Here is a 17,972-nt window from a genome sequence, read left to right as displayed (position 1 = left end):
GTAGGGGACCTTCAACAAAGACGAAGGTTGGGGTAGAAAATATGAGCTAAGCCTGTCGATATGGTGTGCGCACGAGCGACTGTTCAGTTGTAGCTATGTAATGACGGACAATGCTCATGGGCATGTTGGTTCAGGGGAAGCCACAGGTGCTAGCCTACCACCTTGAAATGTTCAATGCACGAATTTACCAGCAACCTTGTATTTTTGCTCTGTGGTTTGGTAACGTTGCTTACTGTCAATGGATCTGTAGTTAGTCATAAGCGCCGACGACGCAAGACATTGTTTACAGCTGTAGCTACCTAGCATTGTTGAGAGGAGAACAGTGGGACTGGCGGATCCATCTTGGCACGCGCTAAAGACCGCAGTAGTTACCTAGCGAGCTGAATGGCATTTACAGAATTTATAGCCACTCCTGAGTCTAACGCTGATGGATTGGCCTGGGGATGTCCATACATTTTTATGCAAACACTGACAGATCTAGTCTGATTAATCAGGCTGTAATACCAAGTTAATTGGTATATACAGCCTGTACTAATGCCTGCAAAATCGTGTCAATATTCCTTAAAAGCTAGATTGTTGAATAAAATCACTTTAAAAATGACTCTACCGGTTGTCTGTGTGGTTTGTCCTTTAGCTGTTTGAATTGAGACAAAATATCCACAGTAAACTATTGTTAACCAGGTAGTTACATGGTTTGTATTGGCACAGGTAAAATACGTTTTATATTGGATATTTGGTTCTATTCAATAGTTATAGATGGGTTAGCTGACATCATAAAAACAATGGAGCTGAAGTCTGAGTTGTCAATTTTGTTCTTGATATGTTTTGACAATATGGCAAATTCAGGAAACTGTAAAAATGTATTTGAGGGACAAGTGGTCATTGTGGAAATATTGTTTACATGTCAATATTCTAAGCTGAACCAGGCATTTAATGACAATGAAAATGGTATATTCTAAATCATGGGAGGATGGAGAACAATCCACACCTTTTTTTGTGTAGGGGGTGGGGATTTTTTTTTTAAGGGTGGATTGTTCCCCATCCTCCCCTGGATTAGAATATACCATAGCATGCTTGGTTTAGTAGCTATTGACAAGAGAACAGAATATCCAATATGAAACTCAATCGGGAACCATATACCTACTACCAGCTCTCTTAAAGTCATTAAACTTTCCTGTAGATATTGTCTCAATAGAGAAGTGGAAGGACAAACTGCACAGACAACCGGTACATTTAAATGTAATATTACTCAATTCTGGCTTATAAGGAACATTTAAACAATTTTGCAAACGTTAGTTTCGGGCTGTATATACTAATTGTGTATTGCTGCCTGATTAATCAGACTGACAGCACGTGAGAGCAACAACACTAGTGGTTTTGGATGAAGGCTAAAGTTAAGAGACAGTTGAAATTACCTTTTGAAGTTGTGATAAGACAAATCTCAGTATCTGACAATTTACAATAGAACTTTCTTGACCTTTATTTATTCAGATGGGGCACAGTTAGACTGCACATGGGTTTTATTCCATGCTCGCCCAAAAGGTGCAAAGAAGAATATATACTATCACAAACAACCAATACTTTATTTACTTACACTTCAGGTGAGAATTACATTGTAGCTTGATGCACAAATCTAAAACAACTATAAACCTGCTGGTAGGGATGGACTGGACAGAGAGAATCACAACACAAAGCACCAGCTTCACAAGTCTCTGTTTAATGCTCTAGGTTGTATCTCTGGAAATAATTTTAACACAATATACAAAAAATTACATTTAAAATATTAAAACATGTCCCTTGATATCCAATACATGGAATGCTCCAAAAGCAAAATCAAGGGTGTGTGTAAGCACTTTGAACATCAGTGAACAACAAGCTCACATTTCATCAGGCTAATGTCTTTATCCATATTCACTCTGGTATTTTTCTTGAATACATACACAATGTTCTGCATATATTCCTGTTTCCATAAATTCTCAATGGTATACTAAAGCAATAAAGCATGAGGAGGTGTGGTATATTGGCCATATACCAAACCTCTGAGGTCTGCCTTATTGCTATTATAAACTGGTTACCAACATAATTAGAGCAGTAAAAATAAATGTAATGTCATACCCATGGTATACGGTCTGATATACCACGGGTGGCAGTCAATCAGCATTCAGTGCTCAAAACACCCAGTTTATAATTCTAAATAACTCAGTCACAATGTTAGGGGATTATTACAGTGGTAGTCCCGTGTAATGTTATTCTAAGGTTAAATGAGAATACAGATTAAGAACGTGTAGCACACTTTTGGACAGGAGATGCTTATCATAGAGATAAGGGAGTTCGTTCGCAAAGCAGCAAATACCAATGTTCAATACCTACCACCTACAGTACAGTGTACACTAATGACAAATGGGACTGCTTTTATAATCAAATGCTGCCTAAACTTCAAAAGATGCATAATACTATAGAATTTTCCATTATAAAGTTCTGTTTGTCAAATGTATCATTTTAAATATTAGTAGTGTTATTGTTCTTTGTTCAATGATAAGGCTGATTGTGTGTGTCAATGTGAAGTCCTTAGTTTAAAGTACAAAATGACACTGCAAATGACTGGCAATAAAATGGGTAGAAAAGTTCATTGAGATATGCACTTCAATCCAAGTAATGCTGGTAAGCAGCTGTTTTCAGAAACTTCACTGGAGGGCAGTAGTGAGTGACCAACCATCCACAACCAACTGGTCAGTCTGAAATCTGGAGGGCAGGGGAGGCGGCGTGTTCAAAATATAAATCACACATTAATGATCGTGTCTTCATATTCCTCATCCCTGACTTCTTGCTGCAAGGTATCCATCGAGTCCCCCTGCCTCCCACCCTCCTCTTCAGTACAGTTGCAGTTAGGGCCAATGATGTAGCGGTAGTCTCCACCAATAGCCACAGCTGCCCCAGAAGACACCATGAGCCAGTCTTTCTCATCCTCCTCCATTCCCACACACTGCCAGGGCATTGCTGACCACGAGGGGTCCTCCCCTGGGCCCAGTGCCCCTGACTCCCCCTCGTCACTCTCCAGGTTAACGTAGAGAAGGGCCTCCTTAATAAAACTAGGCCCTGAGGACAGGCTGGCCCATTGCCCCTCCAGCTGGTCAATCAGGTGCTGGAAACTGGGGCGGCACTTGGGAACAGGGCTCCAGCAGCTATGCATGATCTCGTACCTGGAAAAAGATTCAAACTGTCAGGTCATTATTGTAAAAGTCTTCTCAATGCGGTACCAGGTTAAATACAGTAAAATATAAAATTTTCTGGCACCAATAATAATTTCATTTGTTTAAGTTATTTGAAAAGTATAATAGAACCCATCACAATTGGTCAATGCCTGAGTTTTTTCTACCACATCCAGTGGATCACTCACATGTCATCTTGGCAGTCAGGCGGTTGTTTGAGCCTCTCTCCCTTGATGAGGTACTCGTAGATTTCAGAGTTCTCCACCCCAGGGTAGGGGGTCTGTCCACGTGCCATGATCTCCCACATGGTGACTCCAAACGCCCACTGGTGGGAAACAGTCAGTTAACTTCTGGGGGCGCTAAAGGCAAAGATAATGAATTGACAGTTCCCGAAAACATCTTATCGATGAAACAGATTTAGTGAACATCTGGGGCCACTACATGGTTTAAAAAATGCTAAAATTCAATAGACACATCTGAAAACAAAATCTGCATTTTATCTATGATGTATTGAGTTACATTACAAAACTGATTTGAAGAGGGATCCCCAACTAAAATATTGCTGTCTTACAGTGTCACTATAATTTTGAAAGTGATGCTATGACCACTGAGGGTGCGTCTGGTTGTACGTAACGTACCACATCACTCTGAGTAGTGTAGACATTGTCAGCAAGGCTCTCCAGTGCTATCCACTTGACAGGCAGCTTTGAGACGGATCCTTGTCTGTAGTAGTCACCACTGTAGATTTTCTTTGAAAGGCCAAAGTCTGCCACACAGACTGTCAAGTTTTCACTCAGCCTATGAATAAAGGAGTGGAGATGGTGACAATCTAACCCTGAGGCAGAACCAAGCTCTAGTAAATTCAGTGTGTAAACCATATTAGAGGGAGTTCCAGTTAAGAAATAGAGTAAAGTGACAGGCTGTGTCTTAAAATTGTGCCCCATTCCCTATTTCAGGGTTTGTACGCTCATGAGAATCATGGAAAAGTCATGACATTTTAAAATGGTGTTTTCCAGGCCTGGATAGGTTTTAGAAAATCCTATAAGTTTTAGAAAATGTATTTAATTATTTTTGTTAATGTAATTTATTTAGGAATAGTTTCTACATATTAGTCAGGATCGGAATGACACTTTAGCCAAATATTTTTACTAGGATTAAATGTCAGGAATTATGAAACTAAGTTTAAATGTATTTGGCTAAGGTGTATGTAAACTTCCAACTTCAACTGTACATACACATGAAGTCAGAAGTTTAAATACACCTTAGCCAAATACATTTAAACTAAATTTCACAGTTCCTGACATTTAATCCTAGTAAAAAATCCCTGTTTTAGATCAGTTAGGATCACCACTTTATTTGAAGAATGTGAAATGTCAGAATAATAGTAGAGAGAATGATTTATTTCAGCTTTTATTTCTTTCATCAAATTCCCGGTGGGTCAGAAGTTTACATATACTCAATTCGTTTTTGGTAGCATTACCTTTAAATGGTTTAACTTGGGTCAAATGTTTCGGGTAGCCTTCCACAAGCTTCCCACAATAAGTTGGGTGAATTTTGGCCCATTCCTCCTGACAGAGCTGGTGTAACTGAGTCAGGTTTGTAGGCCTCCTTGCTCGCACACGCCTTTTCAGTTCTGCCCACACATTTTCTATAGGGTTGAGGTCAGGGCTTTGTGATGGCCCCTCTAATACCTTGACTTTGTTGTCCTTAAGCCAGTTTGCCACAACTTTGGAAGTATGCTTGAGGTCATTGTTCATTTGGAAGACCCATTTGTGACCGAGCTTTAACTTCCTGGCTGATGTTTTGAGATGTTGCTTCAATATATCCACATAAGTTTACTGCCTCATGATGCCATCTATTTTGTGAAGTGCACCAGTCCATCCTGCAGCAAAGCACCCACACAACATGATGCTGGTATGCCCGTGCTTCACGGTTGGGATGGTGTTCTTCGGCTTGCAAGCATCCTCCTTTTTCTTCCAAACATAACGATGGTCATTATGGCCAAACAGTTCTATTTTGATTTCATCAGACAAGAGGACATTTCTCCAAAAAGGATGATCTTTGTCCCCATGTGCAGTTACCAACTGTAGTCTGGCTTTTTTTATGGTGGTTTTGGAGCAGTGGTTTCTTCCTTGCTGAGCGGCCTTTCAGGTTATGTCGATATAGGACTCATTTTACTGTGGATATAGATACTTTTCTACCTGTTTCCTCCAGCATCTTCACATTGTCCTTTGCTGTTGTTCTGGGAGTGGCTTCCGTCTGGCCACTCTGCCATAAAGGCCTGATTGGTGGAGTGCTGCAGAGATGGTTGTCCTTCTGGAAGGTTCTCCCATCTCCAAAGAGGAACTCTAGAGTGGCCATCAGGTTCTTGGTCAACTCCCTGACCATGGCCCTTCAACCCCGATTGCTCAGTTTGGCCGGGCAGCCAGCTCTAGGAAGAGTCTTGGTGGTTCCAAACATCTTCCATTTACGAATGATGGAGGCCACTGTGTTCTTGGGAACCTTCAAAGTTGCAGAAATGTTTTGGTACCCTTCTCCAGATCTGTGACTCAACACAATCCTGTCTCTGAGCTCTACGGACAGTTCCTTCGACCCCATGGCTTGTTTTTTGCTCTGACATGCACTGTCAACTGTGGGACCTTATATAGACAGGTGTGTGCCTTTCCAAATCATGTCCAATCAATTGAATTTACCAAAGGTGGACTTTAACCATCTCAAGGATGATCAATGGAAACAGGATGCACTTGAGCTCAATTTTGATTCTCATAGCAAAGGGTCTGAATACTTATGTAAAAAGTATTTTGTAAATTAGCAAACATTTCTAAAAACATGTTTTTGCTTTGTCATTATGGTAGTGTGTGTAGATTGCCGAATATTTGTATTTATTTAATCAATTTTAGAATAAGGCTGTAACGTAACAAAATGTTAAAAAAGTCAATGTGGCTGAATATTTTCCGAAGGCACTGTAGATTAATAAAAAAATGTTTTTAAGGAACTCAAACCGGCTTTAAACTTATTCTTGAAAGTTGTAATAGTAGAATGCACAAGGTGCAATTTCGAAATTGGGTAGTGCATCATCAGTTGCTCTTGTCAGTCATTGCATACCTTAGAGAGCTATTTATAACTTGTAAGAACTGTCCAGGTCAACTAGCCCATGTCAGCTAACGTATATTTTTAGATTTGTTTTTGTTTATAGATATTGTAATTTTTTTGTGACTCATATCACATGAATACACATGGCAAAATGTATAGAATTGAAAGTGCCCATAGTGCCTGTGCCCATAGAAATAGTCATGGGGGGGGCACGGGATGTTCCCCAATGCTGGAAGGGCCCCCCCCCGAGTGAAAAACCCCTGCACTAGTTAACTATTGAACTATTATTAGCATTTCGTCATGTCCCCAAAAACTTTCTACAGACTAACAATTTTTTGGGATGAAAGGAATTATTCACTTCAACATTGTATTAGTTGGGTTTTGGTTCAGTTGCAATGAATCGAATCGTGAATCAAAATAATAATTTGTGAATCGCAAACAGTAATGTTTTTGTAGATACTTCCAGTTAATTTGGGCATCCACTGTATGGGACATTCAACTCAAGGTGCTAGTCAGCCTGCAGAGTAAACACCAAGTTAGCTTAGAAACTTAACTAGAAAAGGTACATTTCCTGAAGAAAATTTGTGGGTTTGCTTCAGCTGAATAAAAAGATTTGTAGCCACTTGATCTTTGATATATTGAATGAGCGAGTTATTTCAAAAGGCATAAAATGTATTTGGTTGTAATATTTGTCATCAAGGGTGGTCAACCATCCTCCAGGAGAGCTAATGGGTGTACAGGCTTTTGTTCCAGCCCCCCTCTAACAAACCACATTTTAGAGATTAGCTGCCCAACTGGACCTTGGTAAACTGGCTCTGATGTGTTTGAGCAGGGCTGGATCAAAAGCTTTCACCCAGTACCTCTCCAGACTAGGGTTGACCACGTGATTTATATAGTTGCCTAACCGGTATTCTACTTTGTGGGGGTTAAGTGCCTTGCACAACAACAGGAGGATAGTACATGGGATCAGAAAGCAGCCTCCCAGTGTTGATACCACATTACGCATATTTTTCATACGTACATAGAGACGCCGCCAATTGTTGGTCATGGAAATTTGGTTAAATGTCATGGAGAAGTTTTGGAAAAGTTATGATACTACTTCTGTCAAAATGTGTATGAACCCTGCTATTTAGTGCACTAGTTTTGACCAGGGCCCATGGGGCTCTGATAAAAAGTAGTGCCCTTTATAGGGAATAGGGTGCCATTTGAGATGGAGCCACTGTCTACTCTACTGGTAATTCACTTACATGCAGTTGCGTGCAGCCAGATCCCTGTGTATGATGCTTTTGTTGCTCAGGTACTCCATTCCACGAGCAATGTCCAACATAAACTGAATGAGCATCTGCAGTGACACTGTCTGTGTGAGGGAGAGACCGCAACATTACTTTGTTAAAACATGATTTGAAGATATGCATCAATTAGAAAGTGTCCTGGGAAAAAAATATTTGACCCTACACTAAGACTTGTCTTTCCAGTATAGTCTATAACAGGAAATTATGGAATTATTTAAAACATGCATCTAAGTCCATGGCCTCATCTTGCCTGGTGTCAATAGTACAGGCTGTTGGTGTAATGGTGTGGTGAATGTTTTCCTGGCACACGTTAGGTCCCTTGCTACCAATTTAGCAACGTTTTTATGCCCTGAAGAATTCAGGCTGTTCTGGAGGAAAAGGGGTCCGACCCCGTACTAGATGGGTATACCTAATAAACTGGCCACTGAGCGTTTGTGTCCCTGTATTGGGTATCTATTTTAGTATGCATACAAGTGTGTATAAAATGTATAGGTGACTACTCACAAAGGGCTCATCTCCAAGGCGGGACATGAGCAGAAAGGTGTGAAGATCCCCATGCTTCATGAAGGGCAGGATAACCATGGGGATGGGCAACCGTTGCTGAGGCCGCCTGTGCAAACTCACTCCTAGAGAAAAAATATATATTCAATCAACAACTCAGCAGAACAAGTCAGTCAAAGCCGGGACCAGCTTCAGGCATAAGCGGTTGCTTAGGGCCGCAGGCTGCTAGGAGACCCCCAACCTAACCCCCCCCCCCCCCCCTTTAGTTTTTAGGAACTCACTAATGAGAGTAAGATTAGTACAATACACCAGGTGCAATTTAAAAATGTGGTTGTGCATCAGCAGTTTCTCTTATTATGTCAGTTACTGACAGTCACTCAATTATCCATGTAAACTAACAATTTTTAGATGAGTAGTTTGTCTAGCCGGCTATCATGGCCGAACACCGACATGGTACTCGCCCAGGGGCCCTGACCTCCAGGTTGCCCCCATTGATTTTGTTTGTCATTTTCACTCATATCATATTAGATATCCACCCCATGGAAAAATGAGTAGAATTGCATGAAATTCATTATAAAATGTAAATAAATAAAAATGTCAGGCCATCGTAGAATCTGTAGAATTGCAGTTAACTTCATTTAAAACTGCAACATTTTCTCTATACCCCTTGGCAAAATGTGCAGAATTGCAGGAAATTAACTTAAAGCGTAATGTTTTTCTCTCCGCGTCAAGAGGGGGGACACAAATGTTTTGCCGTGAGGTGGGGGCACCCCCGACCAAATCTCGCTTAGCCATAAGGCTAGGGCCGGCCCTGGTCAAAGCACATTGATTGATGGGCAACTCTTAAAACACTCCGTTTCTGATCCCAAGTAGCCTTACTTGTTGTTGTGGTTGTATTATATGTGCAAGCTGTTATTATTTGGAATCTGGCAATGCCTTTCTTAATTGCCCCTAAGGATATAAAAAAAGGTAGATTTAATTGAAGTGAGTAAAATATGTCTTCACTGCCACTAACCAATGAGCTGGATGACATTTGGATGGTGGAAGTCCTTCATGTAAGCAGCCTCTTTCAGGCACTGCTCAATATCACATGATGAGTTGATATCCGCTGATGTAAAAAGGACAGAGAACATACATTATCATAACTTCCGATGACTTATTAGTTCACATTATACAGGTATCAATGTAATATCCACTGACACACTCATAAGAACAGGGGTGTTAACCCCGGGATCATGGCTAAATTCCCAACTTGGCCCCATTACATCATGGCCATCTAATCATCCCCCTCATTCCTAATTGGTATATATCACTCCTCACCTTTCCACCTGATAGCTGATGTGTGGTGAGCGTTCCGGCACCAAAATGGTCGCCGTGCATCACCCCGGTGGGTGCTACACATTGGTGGTGGATGAGGGGAGTTCCCCCTACTATGTAAAGTGCTTTGAGTTCCTACGTTGGTAGAAAAGCGCTATATAAATCTGCTAAATTATTATCATACAAAAGGCAGTTCAAATGTAAAGTCTAAAGTCTCACTTTTTAGCACCTTCACTGCAACCTTCTGTTGTACAGTGCTGTCCTCCGTCTTTAGGAAGGCCTCACGCACTGAGCCAAATTCACCTAAACAGACACAGATACATCACTGGTACGTTACTTCTCAAACAACTCAACATATTCCAAAATATAATACAGACATTGTCTGTCTTGTTATTTAGCAATACACAGTTATGGTTATAGGCCATGTAAATGTAAATTTTGCATTTTGTAAATGCTCTCAATTTCAAATCAAATTTTGTCACATGCTTCGTAAACAGGTGTAGACCAACAGTGAAATGCTTGCCCTTCCCAACAATGCAAAGAGAAAAAATAGATAATAATAGTAATAATGAGGAATAAATAGAAAAATAACCAGGAATAAATATACAGCAACGATAACTTGGTTATATACACGGGTTACCAGTACCAAGTCCATGTGCAAGGGTAGGAGGTAGCTGAGGTAGATATGTACTTTCGGAAAGTATTCAGACCCATTGACTTTTTCCACTTTGTTACGTTACAGCCTTATTGTAAAATGTATTAAATTTTTTTCTCTCAATCTACACAAAATACCCCACAATTACAAAGCAAAAACACGTTTTTAGAAATTGTTGCAAATGTATTACAAATAAAAACTGAAATACCTTATTTACATAAGTATTCGGACCCTTTGCTATGAGACTTGAAATTGAGCTCAGGTGCATCTTGTTTCCATTGATCATCCTTGAGATGGTTCTACTACTTGATTGGAGTCCACCTGTGGTAAATTCAATTGATTGGACATGATTTGGAAAGACACACCTGTCTATATAAGGTCCCACAGTTGACAGTGCATGTCAGAGCAAAAACCAAGCCATGAGGTCGCAGGAATTGTCTGTAGAGCTCCGAGACAGGGTTGTGTCGAGGCACAGATCTGGGAAAGGGTACCAAAAACATTTTGATTGCAGCATTGAAGGTCCCCAAGAGCACAGTAGCCTCCATCATTCTTAAATGGAAGAAGTTTGGAACCACCAAGACTCTTCATAGAGCTGACCGCCCAGCCAAACTGAGCAATCGGAGAAGGGCCTTGGTCAGGGAGGTGACCAAGAACCCGATGGTCACTCTGACAGAGCTCTAGAGTTCCTCTGTGGAGATGGGAGAACCTTCCAAAAGGACAACCATCTCTGCAGCACTACACCAATCAGGCCTGTATGGTAGAGTTGCCAGACGGAAGCCACTCCTCAGTAAAAGGCACATGACAGCCTGCTTGGAGTTTGCCAAAAGGCACCTAAAGACTCTCAGACCATGAGAAACAAGATTCGCTGGCCTGATGAACTCTTTGGCCTGAATGTCAAGCGTCACGTCTGGAGGAATCCTGGCACCGTCCCTACGGTGAAGCATGGTGGTGGAAGCATCATGCTGTGGGGATGTTTTTTAGCGGCAGGGACTTGGAGATTAGTCAGGATCCAGGGAAAGATAATCAGAGCAAAGTACAAAGAGATCCCTGATGAAAACCTGCTCCAGAGTGCTAAGGACCTCAGACTGGGGTGAAGGTTCAGCTTTCAACAAGACAACGATCAGTGGGCAGTGTGGAGTGCAATAGAGATTGCGTCATCTGTGGATCTGTTGGGGCGGTATGCGAATTGGAGTGGGTCCAGGGTGTCTGGGATAATGGTGTTGATGTGGGCCATGACCAGCCTTTCAAAGCATTTCATGGCTACAGATGTGAGTGCTACGGGCCGGTAGTCATTTAGGCAGGTTACCTTGGTGTTCTGCTTAAAACATGTTGGTATTACGGGAGAGGTTGAAAATGTCAGTGAAGACACTTGCCAGTTGGTCTGTGCATGCTCTGAGTACTCGTCCTGGTAATCCGGATGGCCCTGTGGCCTTGTGAATGTTAACCTGTTTAAAGGTCATACATCGGCTAAGGAGAGGGTGATAGCTGATGCTCTCATGCATAGTTCAGTGTTCCTAGCCTCGAAGCGCACATAAAAGTATTTAGCTGGACTGGTAGGCTCGCGTCACTAGACAGCCCGCAGCTGGGTTTCCCTTTGTAATCTGTGATAGTTTGCAAGCCCTGCTACATACGACGAACGTCAGAGCTAGTGTAGTAGGATTCAATCTTGATCCTGTATTGACACGTTGTCTGTTTGATGGTTCGTCAAAGGGCATAGCGGGATTTCTTATAAGCGTCCGGATTAGTGTCCCGCTCATTGAAAACGACAGCTCTAGCCTTTAGCTCAGTGCAGATGTTGCCTGTAATCTATTGCTTCTGGTTGGGATATGTACGTACGCACGCATGGTCACTGTGGGGGTGAGGGTATTATATTACTAAACTGTTGGAGCTAGAAAACAAGCATTTCGCTGCACCTGCAATAACACCTGTAAATCTATGTACGTGACCAATAAACTGATTTGATTTTGCACGTTGCAGCATCAAACAATACATTGTAAAGGTTTTCTATCTAAATGTACTTTATCTGTGTAGCACAGCTAAGTGAAATAAACAGAGGATGTCCCACCAACCTTTTCCCAAGATGTGTCCGAGGGTCAGTAGCCTTTCTGGGATCAGAACGTCTTGAAGCTTGGCCTTCAGATCGTCGTTGATACCCAAGCTGTCCACTGGTGGAAGACAGAGATACAATTCATTATTTCACAACCCAGGTCCACAGTAGTGGTCAATAGAGGCACCTTTTTGCCTATGTAGTGAGCCCAAAAGGTTCTGGTCAAAAGTAGTGCACTATATCGGGAATAGTGTGCCATTTAGGATTCAACCGCACTGTAGTGCTTGTGCCATATGTGTCAATAGAGAAACATTTATTTGTGGAGGCTACAAGCCAAACATGACTGACTTTACTTACAGGTGGAGTCTGGGAGCTCAGAGCAGGTCCTGTTGAATGACCTGGCTGCAGTGAAGGAGACCGTGCTCTCAGTCCCCGGTGGCTTGAACACAGACCTGCAAGGACAAGCAGAGCCCTATTATCCCATCTTTACGTTGGTGTTGTAACCTTGTAGATACATTGCCCCTGTGTTCAGATACTTCTAAAATGCATCCTTCCTCCCTTCCTAGAGATATTCCACTGATCAGACCAAAACATTGTTGAAGGGAATCTCGTGGAAACCTTGCTTTTCCTTATCCAATCATGTCAGCTCAGAAGAAAGAAGTGAAGAAGGATGCTGTCAAAGTATTCAAACAATGCCTCGGATTCTGGTATATACTGCAGAAAAACCTGCCTGTATGTGAAGGGGGTGGTGCGCTGCTTTCAGCCCATATAAATCATTCTCACCTAAAGAATTATGTCTAGAGATATATATACATATATATATGAATGGCTGTATTCTAGTAGAGAGAGAGAGACAATCATAGCCTACCCAAACTGTGTTTCCTTCCCTCTGCGGTGCACTAGGACTGTCAGGAGAAGCCCTACCATGGTGGCCACCAGCAGGCCCAGCAACAGACCCACCCACATATGGCCTCTCTGAGTCTGGGCTGCCACTGCTTTGTGGAACATAAACACACACACACACAGTATAACAAGCTAGCTTTACATACAACACAAAGCCGTGTCACCTTTAAATTTGGAGCATAGGTTTCAAAACTAGACTACTAGTGGATAGTGACAGAGGGACTAATGTTGGATAGTGACAGAGGGACTAATAGTGGATAGTGACAGAGGCCGTCTTTAGACTCGACAGTTCATACAGATTTTGTATTCTGATCATAGAGTTACGATAATGTAATTCCCGAACATGTTATACAGTGGGGCAAAAAAGTATTTAGTCAGCCACCAATTGTGCAAGTTCTCCCACTTAAAAAGATGAGAGGCCTGTAATTTTCATCATAGGTACACTTCAACTATGACAGACAAAATGAGGGGGGGAAAATCACATTGTAGGATTTTTTATGAATTTATTTGCAAATTATGGTGGAAAATAAGTATTTGGTCAATAACAAAAGTGTATCTCAATACTTTGTTATATACCCTTTGTTGGCAATGACAGAGGTCAAACGTTTTCTGTAAGTCTTCACAAGGTTTTCACACACTGTTGCTGGTATTTTGGCCCATTCCTCCATGCAGATCTCCTCTAGAGCAGTGATGTTTTGGGGCTGTTGCTGGGCAACACAGACTTTCAACTCCCTCCAAAGATTTTCTATGGGGTTGAGATCTGGAGACTGGCTAGGCCACTCCAGGACCTTGAAATGCTTCTTACGAAGCCACTCCTTCGTTGCCCGGGCGGTGTGTTTGGGATCATTGTCATGCTGAAAGACCCAGCCACGTTTTTTCACTCAATCTCACGATACATGGCCCCATTCATTCTTTCCTTTACACGGATCAGTCGTCCTGGTCCCTTTGCAGAAAAACAGCCCCAAAGCATGATGTTTCCACCCCCATGCTTCACAGTAGGTATGGTGTTCTTTGGATGCAACTCAGCATTCTTTGTCCTCCAAACACAACGAGTTGAGTTTTTACCAAAAAGTTCTATTTTGGTTTCATCTGACCATATGACATTCTCCCAATCTTCTTCTGGATCATCCAAATGCTCTCTAGCAAACTTCAGACGGGCCTGGACATGTACTGGCTTAAGCAGGGGGACACGTCTGGCACTGCAGGATTTGAGTCCCTGGCGGCGTAGTGTGTTACTGATGGTAGGCTTTGTTACTTTGGTCCCAGCTCTCTGCAGGTCATTCACTAGGTCCCCCCGTGTGTTTCTGGGATTTTTGCTCACCGTTCTTGTGATCATTTTGACCCCACGGGGTGAGATCTTGCGTGGAGCCCCAGATCGAGGGAGATTATCAGTGGTCTTGTATGTCTTCCATTTCCTAATAATTGCTCCCACAGTTGATTTCTTCAAACCAAGCTGCTTACCTATTGCAGATTCAGTCTTCCCAGCCTGGTGCAGGTCTACAATTTTGTTTCTGGTGTCCTTTGACAGCTCTTTGGTCTTGGCCATAGTGGAGTTTGGAGTGTGACTGTTTGAGGTTGTGGACAGGTGTCTTTTATACTGATAACAAGTTCAAACAGGTGCCATTAATACAGGTAACGAGTGGAGGACAGAGGAGCCTCTTAAAGAAGAAGTTACAGGTCTGTGAGAGCCAGAAATCTTGCTTGTTTGTAGGTGACCAAATACTTATTTTCCACCATAATTTGCAAATAAATTCATTAAAAATCCTACAATGTGATTTTCAGGATTTTTTTTTCTCATTTTGTCTGTCATAGTTGAAGTGTACCTATGATGAAAATTACAGGCCTCTCATCTTTTTAAGTGGGAGAACTTGCACAATTGGTGGATGACTAAATACTTTTTTGCCCCACTGTACATCTACACCTACATTTAAATCTGTCCACATTGTGTCCGGATTCCCTTTTCCTAGGTTATATTGAAATGCCAATATGCAAACGGTGGAAAAGGCTAAATTTGATAACACAACAACTTGATGGCAGTATTTATCTACTATAGCTAACTAACCAACTAACCTCTGTAGCCAGCCAGCAAAGCTAAAGGGATTGCAAACAGGTTAGCCAAACAATTTTTCCCCACCTAATTAGCTAGCATTTATGAAGCCAGGAAACACGTTCCTCACATGCTAGGAATGTATTTCCTCCAACGTTTAATGAAAAAATATGGTGCCTTTCGCTTCCAAAACACAAGTTTTCAGGAGACTTGTTGGCGAAGTGCTGATGACGTTTCCCACTGTATGCACTTTCTGTAGCCTGATTGCGTCCAGACTGAGGAGAAATCCACCCGCAATGCGTCCCTGACCACCTGAAGTGGTCAGTCAGATCTGATCACAATCCGACCACAATGCGACTTGTTTGTCTTTTCAATGCGATCTTTGTATTCTGATAGTAGAAGTCGCATGTAAGTGTCAAGTGTACACAACCAGCGTGACAGGGGGACTGATAGTGGTTGAGTGACAGAAGGGCTCACTGACCTGAGGCGGGCATGACCAGTACAGGCTGGCTCCAGGGCCCACAGCCGGCCACTGTACACGCCGACACCTGGAAGGTAGCGTTGAAGAAACGACCTCCACCAGACAGGTGGGCCATGTTCTCTTTAAAGAGCAACGCCTCCTGGAACACAACAACCAAAACGTATGTTAATGTGTGTTCTATTAAGACATATTGCTTTGAGTTTAAGAAACTTAAAAACAAAGCTTCCATTGCAAATTAGATCCAAGTAAGTGCCGGCCTTTTATCACAGAGACACACATGCTTTGACACCACTGAAACAAAATATGAAATGTGACCTTTTAATTAAGTAATTTTTTTGAATTCTCTCCATTATGAGAAAATATTACATTGAAGACCATGCAAGAGGACTTGGAATACATTTTGAACATTAATTTGATGTTACAATTTCAGCAACACAAATGATCATGATCTTTAACCATTTTCAGGTCTTGCCATATATTTTTAAGTAGATTTAAATCAAAACTGTAACTCGGCAACTCCAGTGTAGATTTGACCTTGTGTTTTAGGTTACTGTCCTGCTGAAAGGTGAATTAATCTCCCAGTGTCTGGTGGAAAGCAGACTGAACCAGGTTTTCCTCTAGGATTTAACCTGTGCTTAGCTCCATTAAATTTATTTTTTATCCTAATAAACTGCCAAGTTCTTAACGATTACAATCATACACCATAACATGACGCTTGAAAATATGGAGAGTGGTACTCAGTAATGTGTTGTATTTGCTCCAAATATAACACTTTGTATTCAGGAGAAAAAGTGAATTGCTTTGCCACATTTTTTGCAGTTTTACTGTAATGCCTTGTAGCAAACAAGATGCTTGTTTTGGAATATTTGTATTGTGTACAGACATCCTTATTTTTTCACTCTGTCAATTAGGTTAGTATTGTGGAGTAACTATAATGTTGTTGATCCATCCTCAGTTCTCCTATCACAGCCATTAATAAACTGTAATAAATGTTTTGGCATCATGGTGAAATCCCTGAGTGGTGTCTTTCCTCTCCGGCAATTGAGTTAGGATGGACACTTGTATCTTTGTAGTGACTGGGTGTATTGACACACCATCCAAAGTGTAGTTAATAATTTCACCATGCTCAAAGCGATATTCAATGTCTTCTTTTTTTATTTTTACCCATCTACCAATAGGTGCCCTTATCCCTGGTCTTTGTGGTAATTGTATGTGTGGGGTACAGAGATGAGGTAGTCATTCAAATATCATGACATGGAGTGAGTCCATGCAACTTATGTGACTTGTTAAGCACATTTTTACTCCTGAACGTATTTAGTGTTGCCATAACAAAAGGGTTGAATACTTATTGATACAAGACATTTCAGCTTTATTTTTAATGAATGAATGTGTAACATTTTCAAAAACCGTATTTCCACTTTGACATTATGGGGTACTGTGTGTCTAGGCCACTGTGTGTCTCGGCCACTGTGTGTCTGTCTAGGCCACTGTGTGTCTGTCTAGGCCACTGTGTGTCTCGGCCACTGTGTGTCTCGGCCACTGTGTGTCTAGGCCACTGTGTGTCTAGGCCAGGGTGTCTCGGCCACTGCGTGTCTCGGCCACTGCGTGTCTCGGCCACTGCGTGTCTCGGCCACTGCGTGTCTCGGCCACTGCGTGTCTAGGCCACTGCGTGTCTAGGCCACTGCGTGTCTAGGCCACTGCGTGTCTCGGCCACTGCGTGTCTCGGCCACTGCGTGTCTCGGCCACTGCGTGTCTCGGCCACTGCGTGTCTCGGCCACTGTGTGTCTAGGCCACTGTGTGTCTAGGCCACTGTGTGTCTCGGCCACTGTGTGTCTAGGCCACTGTGTGTCTAAACCAGGGTGTGTCTAAACCAGGGTGTGTCTAAACCAGGGTGTGTCTCGGCCACTGTGTGTCTCGGCCACTGTGTGTCTCGGCCACTGTGTGTCTCGGCCACTGTGTGTCTAGGCCAGTGACAACACCTATTGGTGTGAATACTTTCTGGAGGCATTGTATGGTCATTATACAATTCTAGTGGCCAAGAAAAAAAAACTGAACACATGTAGCGAGCTCAAAGGGTTTAGATATTTCACCTGAACACCTGACAGATTGGGAGTCATAGAAAGGAGAGTAAAAATACTTTTGACCCATTTTCTATAGCAATGTCCCTATTAAAAACAACTCAACCCCTAGTATGGCCATAGAAACTTCTGGTATGGCCATAGGATTGTGAACGTAGTCATACTGTAATGTACCACATTCCATAATAACAGAAACATAGGGATTGTAATTAATAAGACGTAGACTGTTGACAGCAGCTGAAGACTGGTGTCAGCTGGCTGTGGTTATTGTATGCTCCACTGACCAATGTCTACTGTGACTGAGAATTTGGTATATTAAATTACTGAAATGTGCATTGATCTGCACAGC

General features: G+C 42.1%; 1 protein-coding gene across 2 annotated transcripts in view; it reads right to left on the bottom strand.

Moving 5' to 3' along the window:
- Window positions 1-1,559: 1,559 nt before the first annotated feature.
- LOC139563397 (tyrosine-protein kinase receptor TYRO3-like) overlaps window positions 1,560-17,972 on the bottom strand; it is a 32,603-nt gene continuing 16,190 nt past the window's right edge. The window contains exons 9-19 of one of the 2 annotated variants that reach the window (XM_071382036.1): window positions 15,546-15,684; window positions 12,983-13,109; window positions 12,472-12,566; window positions 12,137-12,232; window positions 9,632-9,715; window positions 9,111-9,203; window positions 8,099-8,220; window positions 7,550-7,659; window positions 3,848-4,007; window positions 3,398-3,534; window positions 1,560-3,200 (exon numbers count right to left, since the gene is read on the bottom strand). In XM_071382036.1, the coding sequence (XP_071238137.1) occupies window positions 2,780-3,200; window positions 3,398-3,534; window positions 3,848-4,007; window positions 7,550-7,659; window positions 8,099-8,220; window positions 9,111-9,203; window positions 9,632-9,715; window positions 12,137-12,232; window positions 12,472-12,566; window positions 12,983-13,109; window positions 15,546-15,684 (1,584 nt within the window). In that variant the 3' untranslated portion in view covers window positions 1,560-2,779. The remainder of the gene's footprint in view (window positions 3,201-3,397; window positions 3,535-3,847; window positions 4,008-7,549; window positions 7,660-8,098; window positions 8,221-9,110; window positions 9,204-9,631; window positions 9,716-12,136; window positions 12,233-12,471; window positions 12,567-12,982; window positions 13,110-15,545; window positions 15,685-17,972) is intronic. The other variant, XM_071382037.1, reaches the window with a different exon arrangement.

The sequence above is a fragment of the Salvelinus alpinus genome, chromosome 34 (genome assembly GCF_045679555.1).
Source record: "Salvelinus alpinus chromosome 34, SLU_Salpinus.1, whole genome shotgun sequence".
Classification (NCBI taxonomy): Eukaryota; Metazoa; Chordata; class Actinopteri; order Salmoniformes; family Salmonidae; genus Salvelinus; species Salvelinus alpinus.
This window is presented reverse-complemented; position numbering and strand designations above follow the sequence as displayed.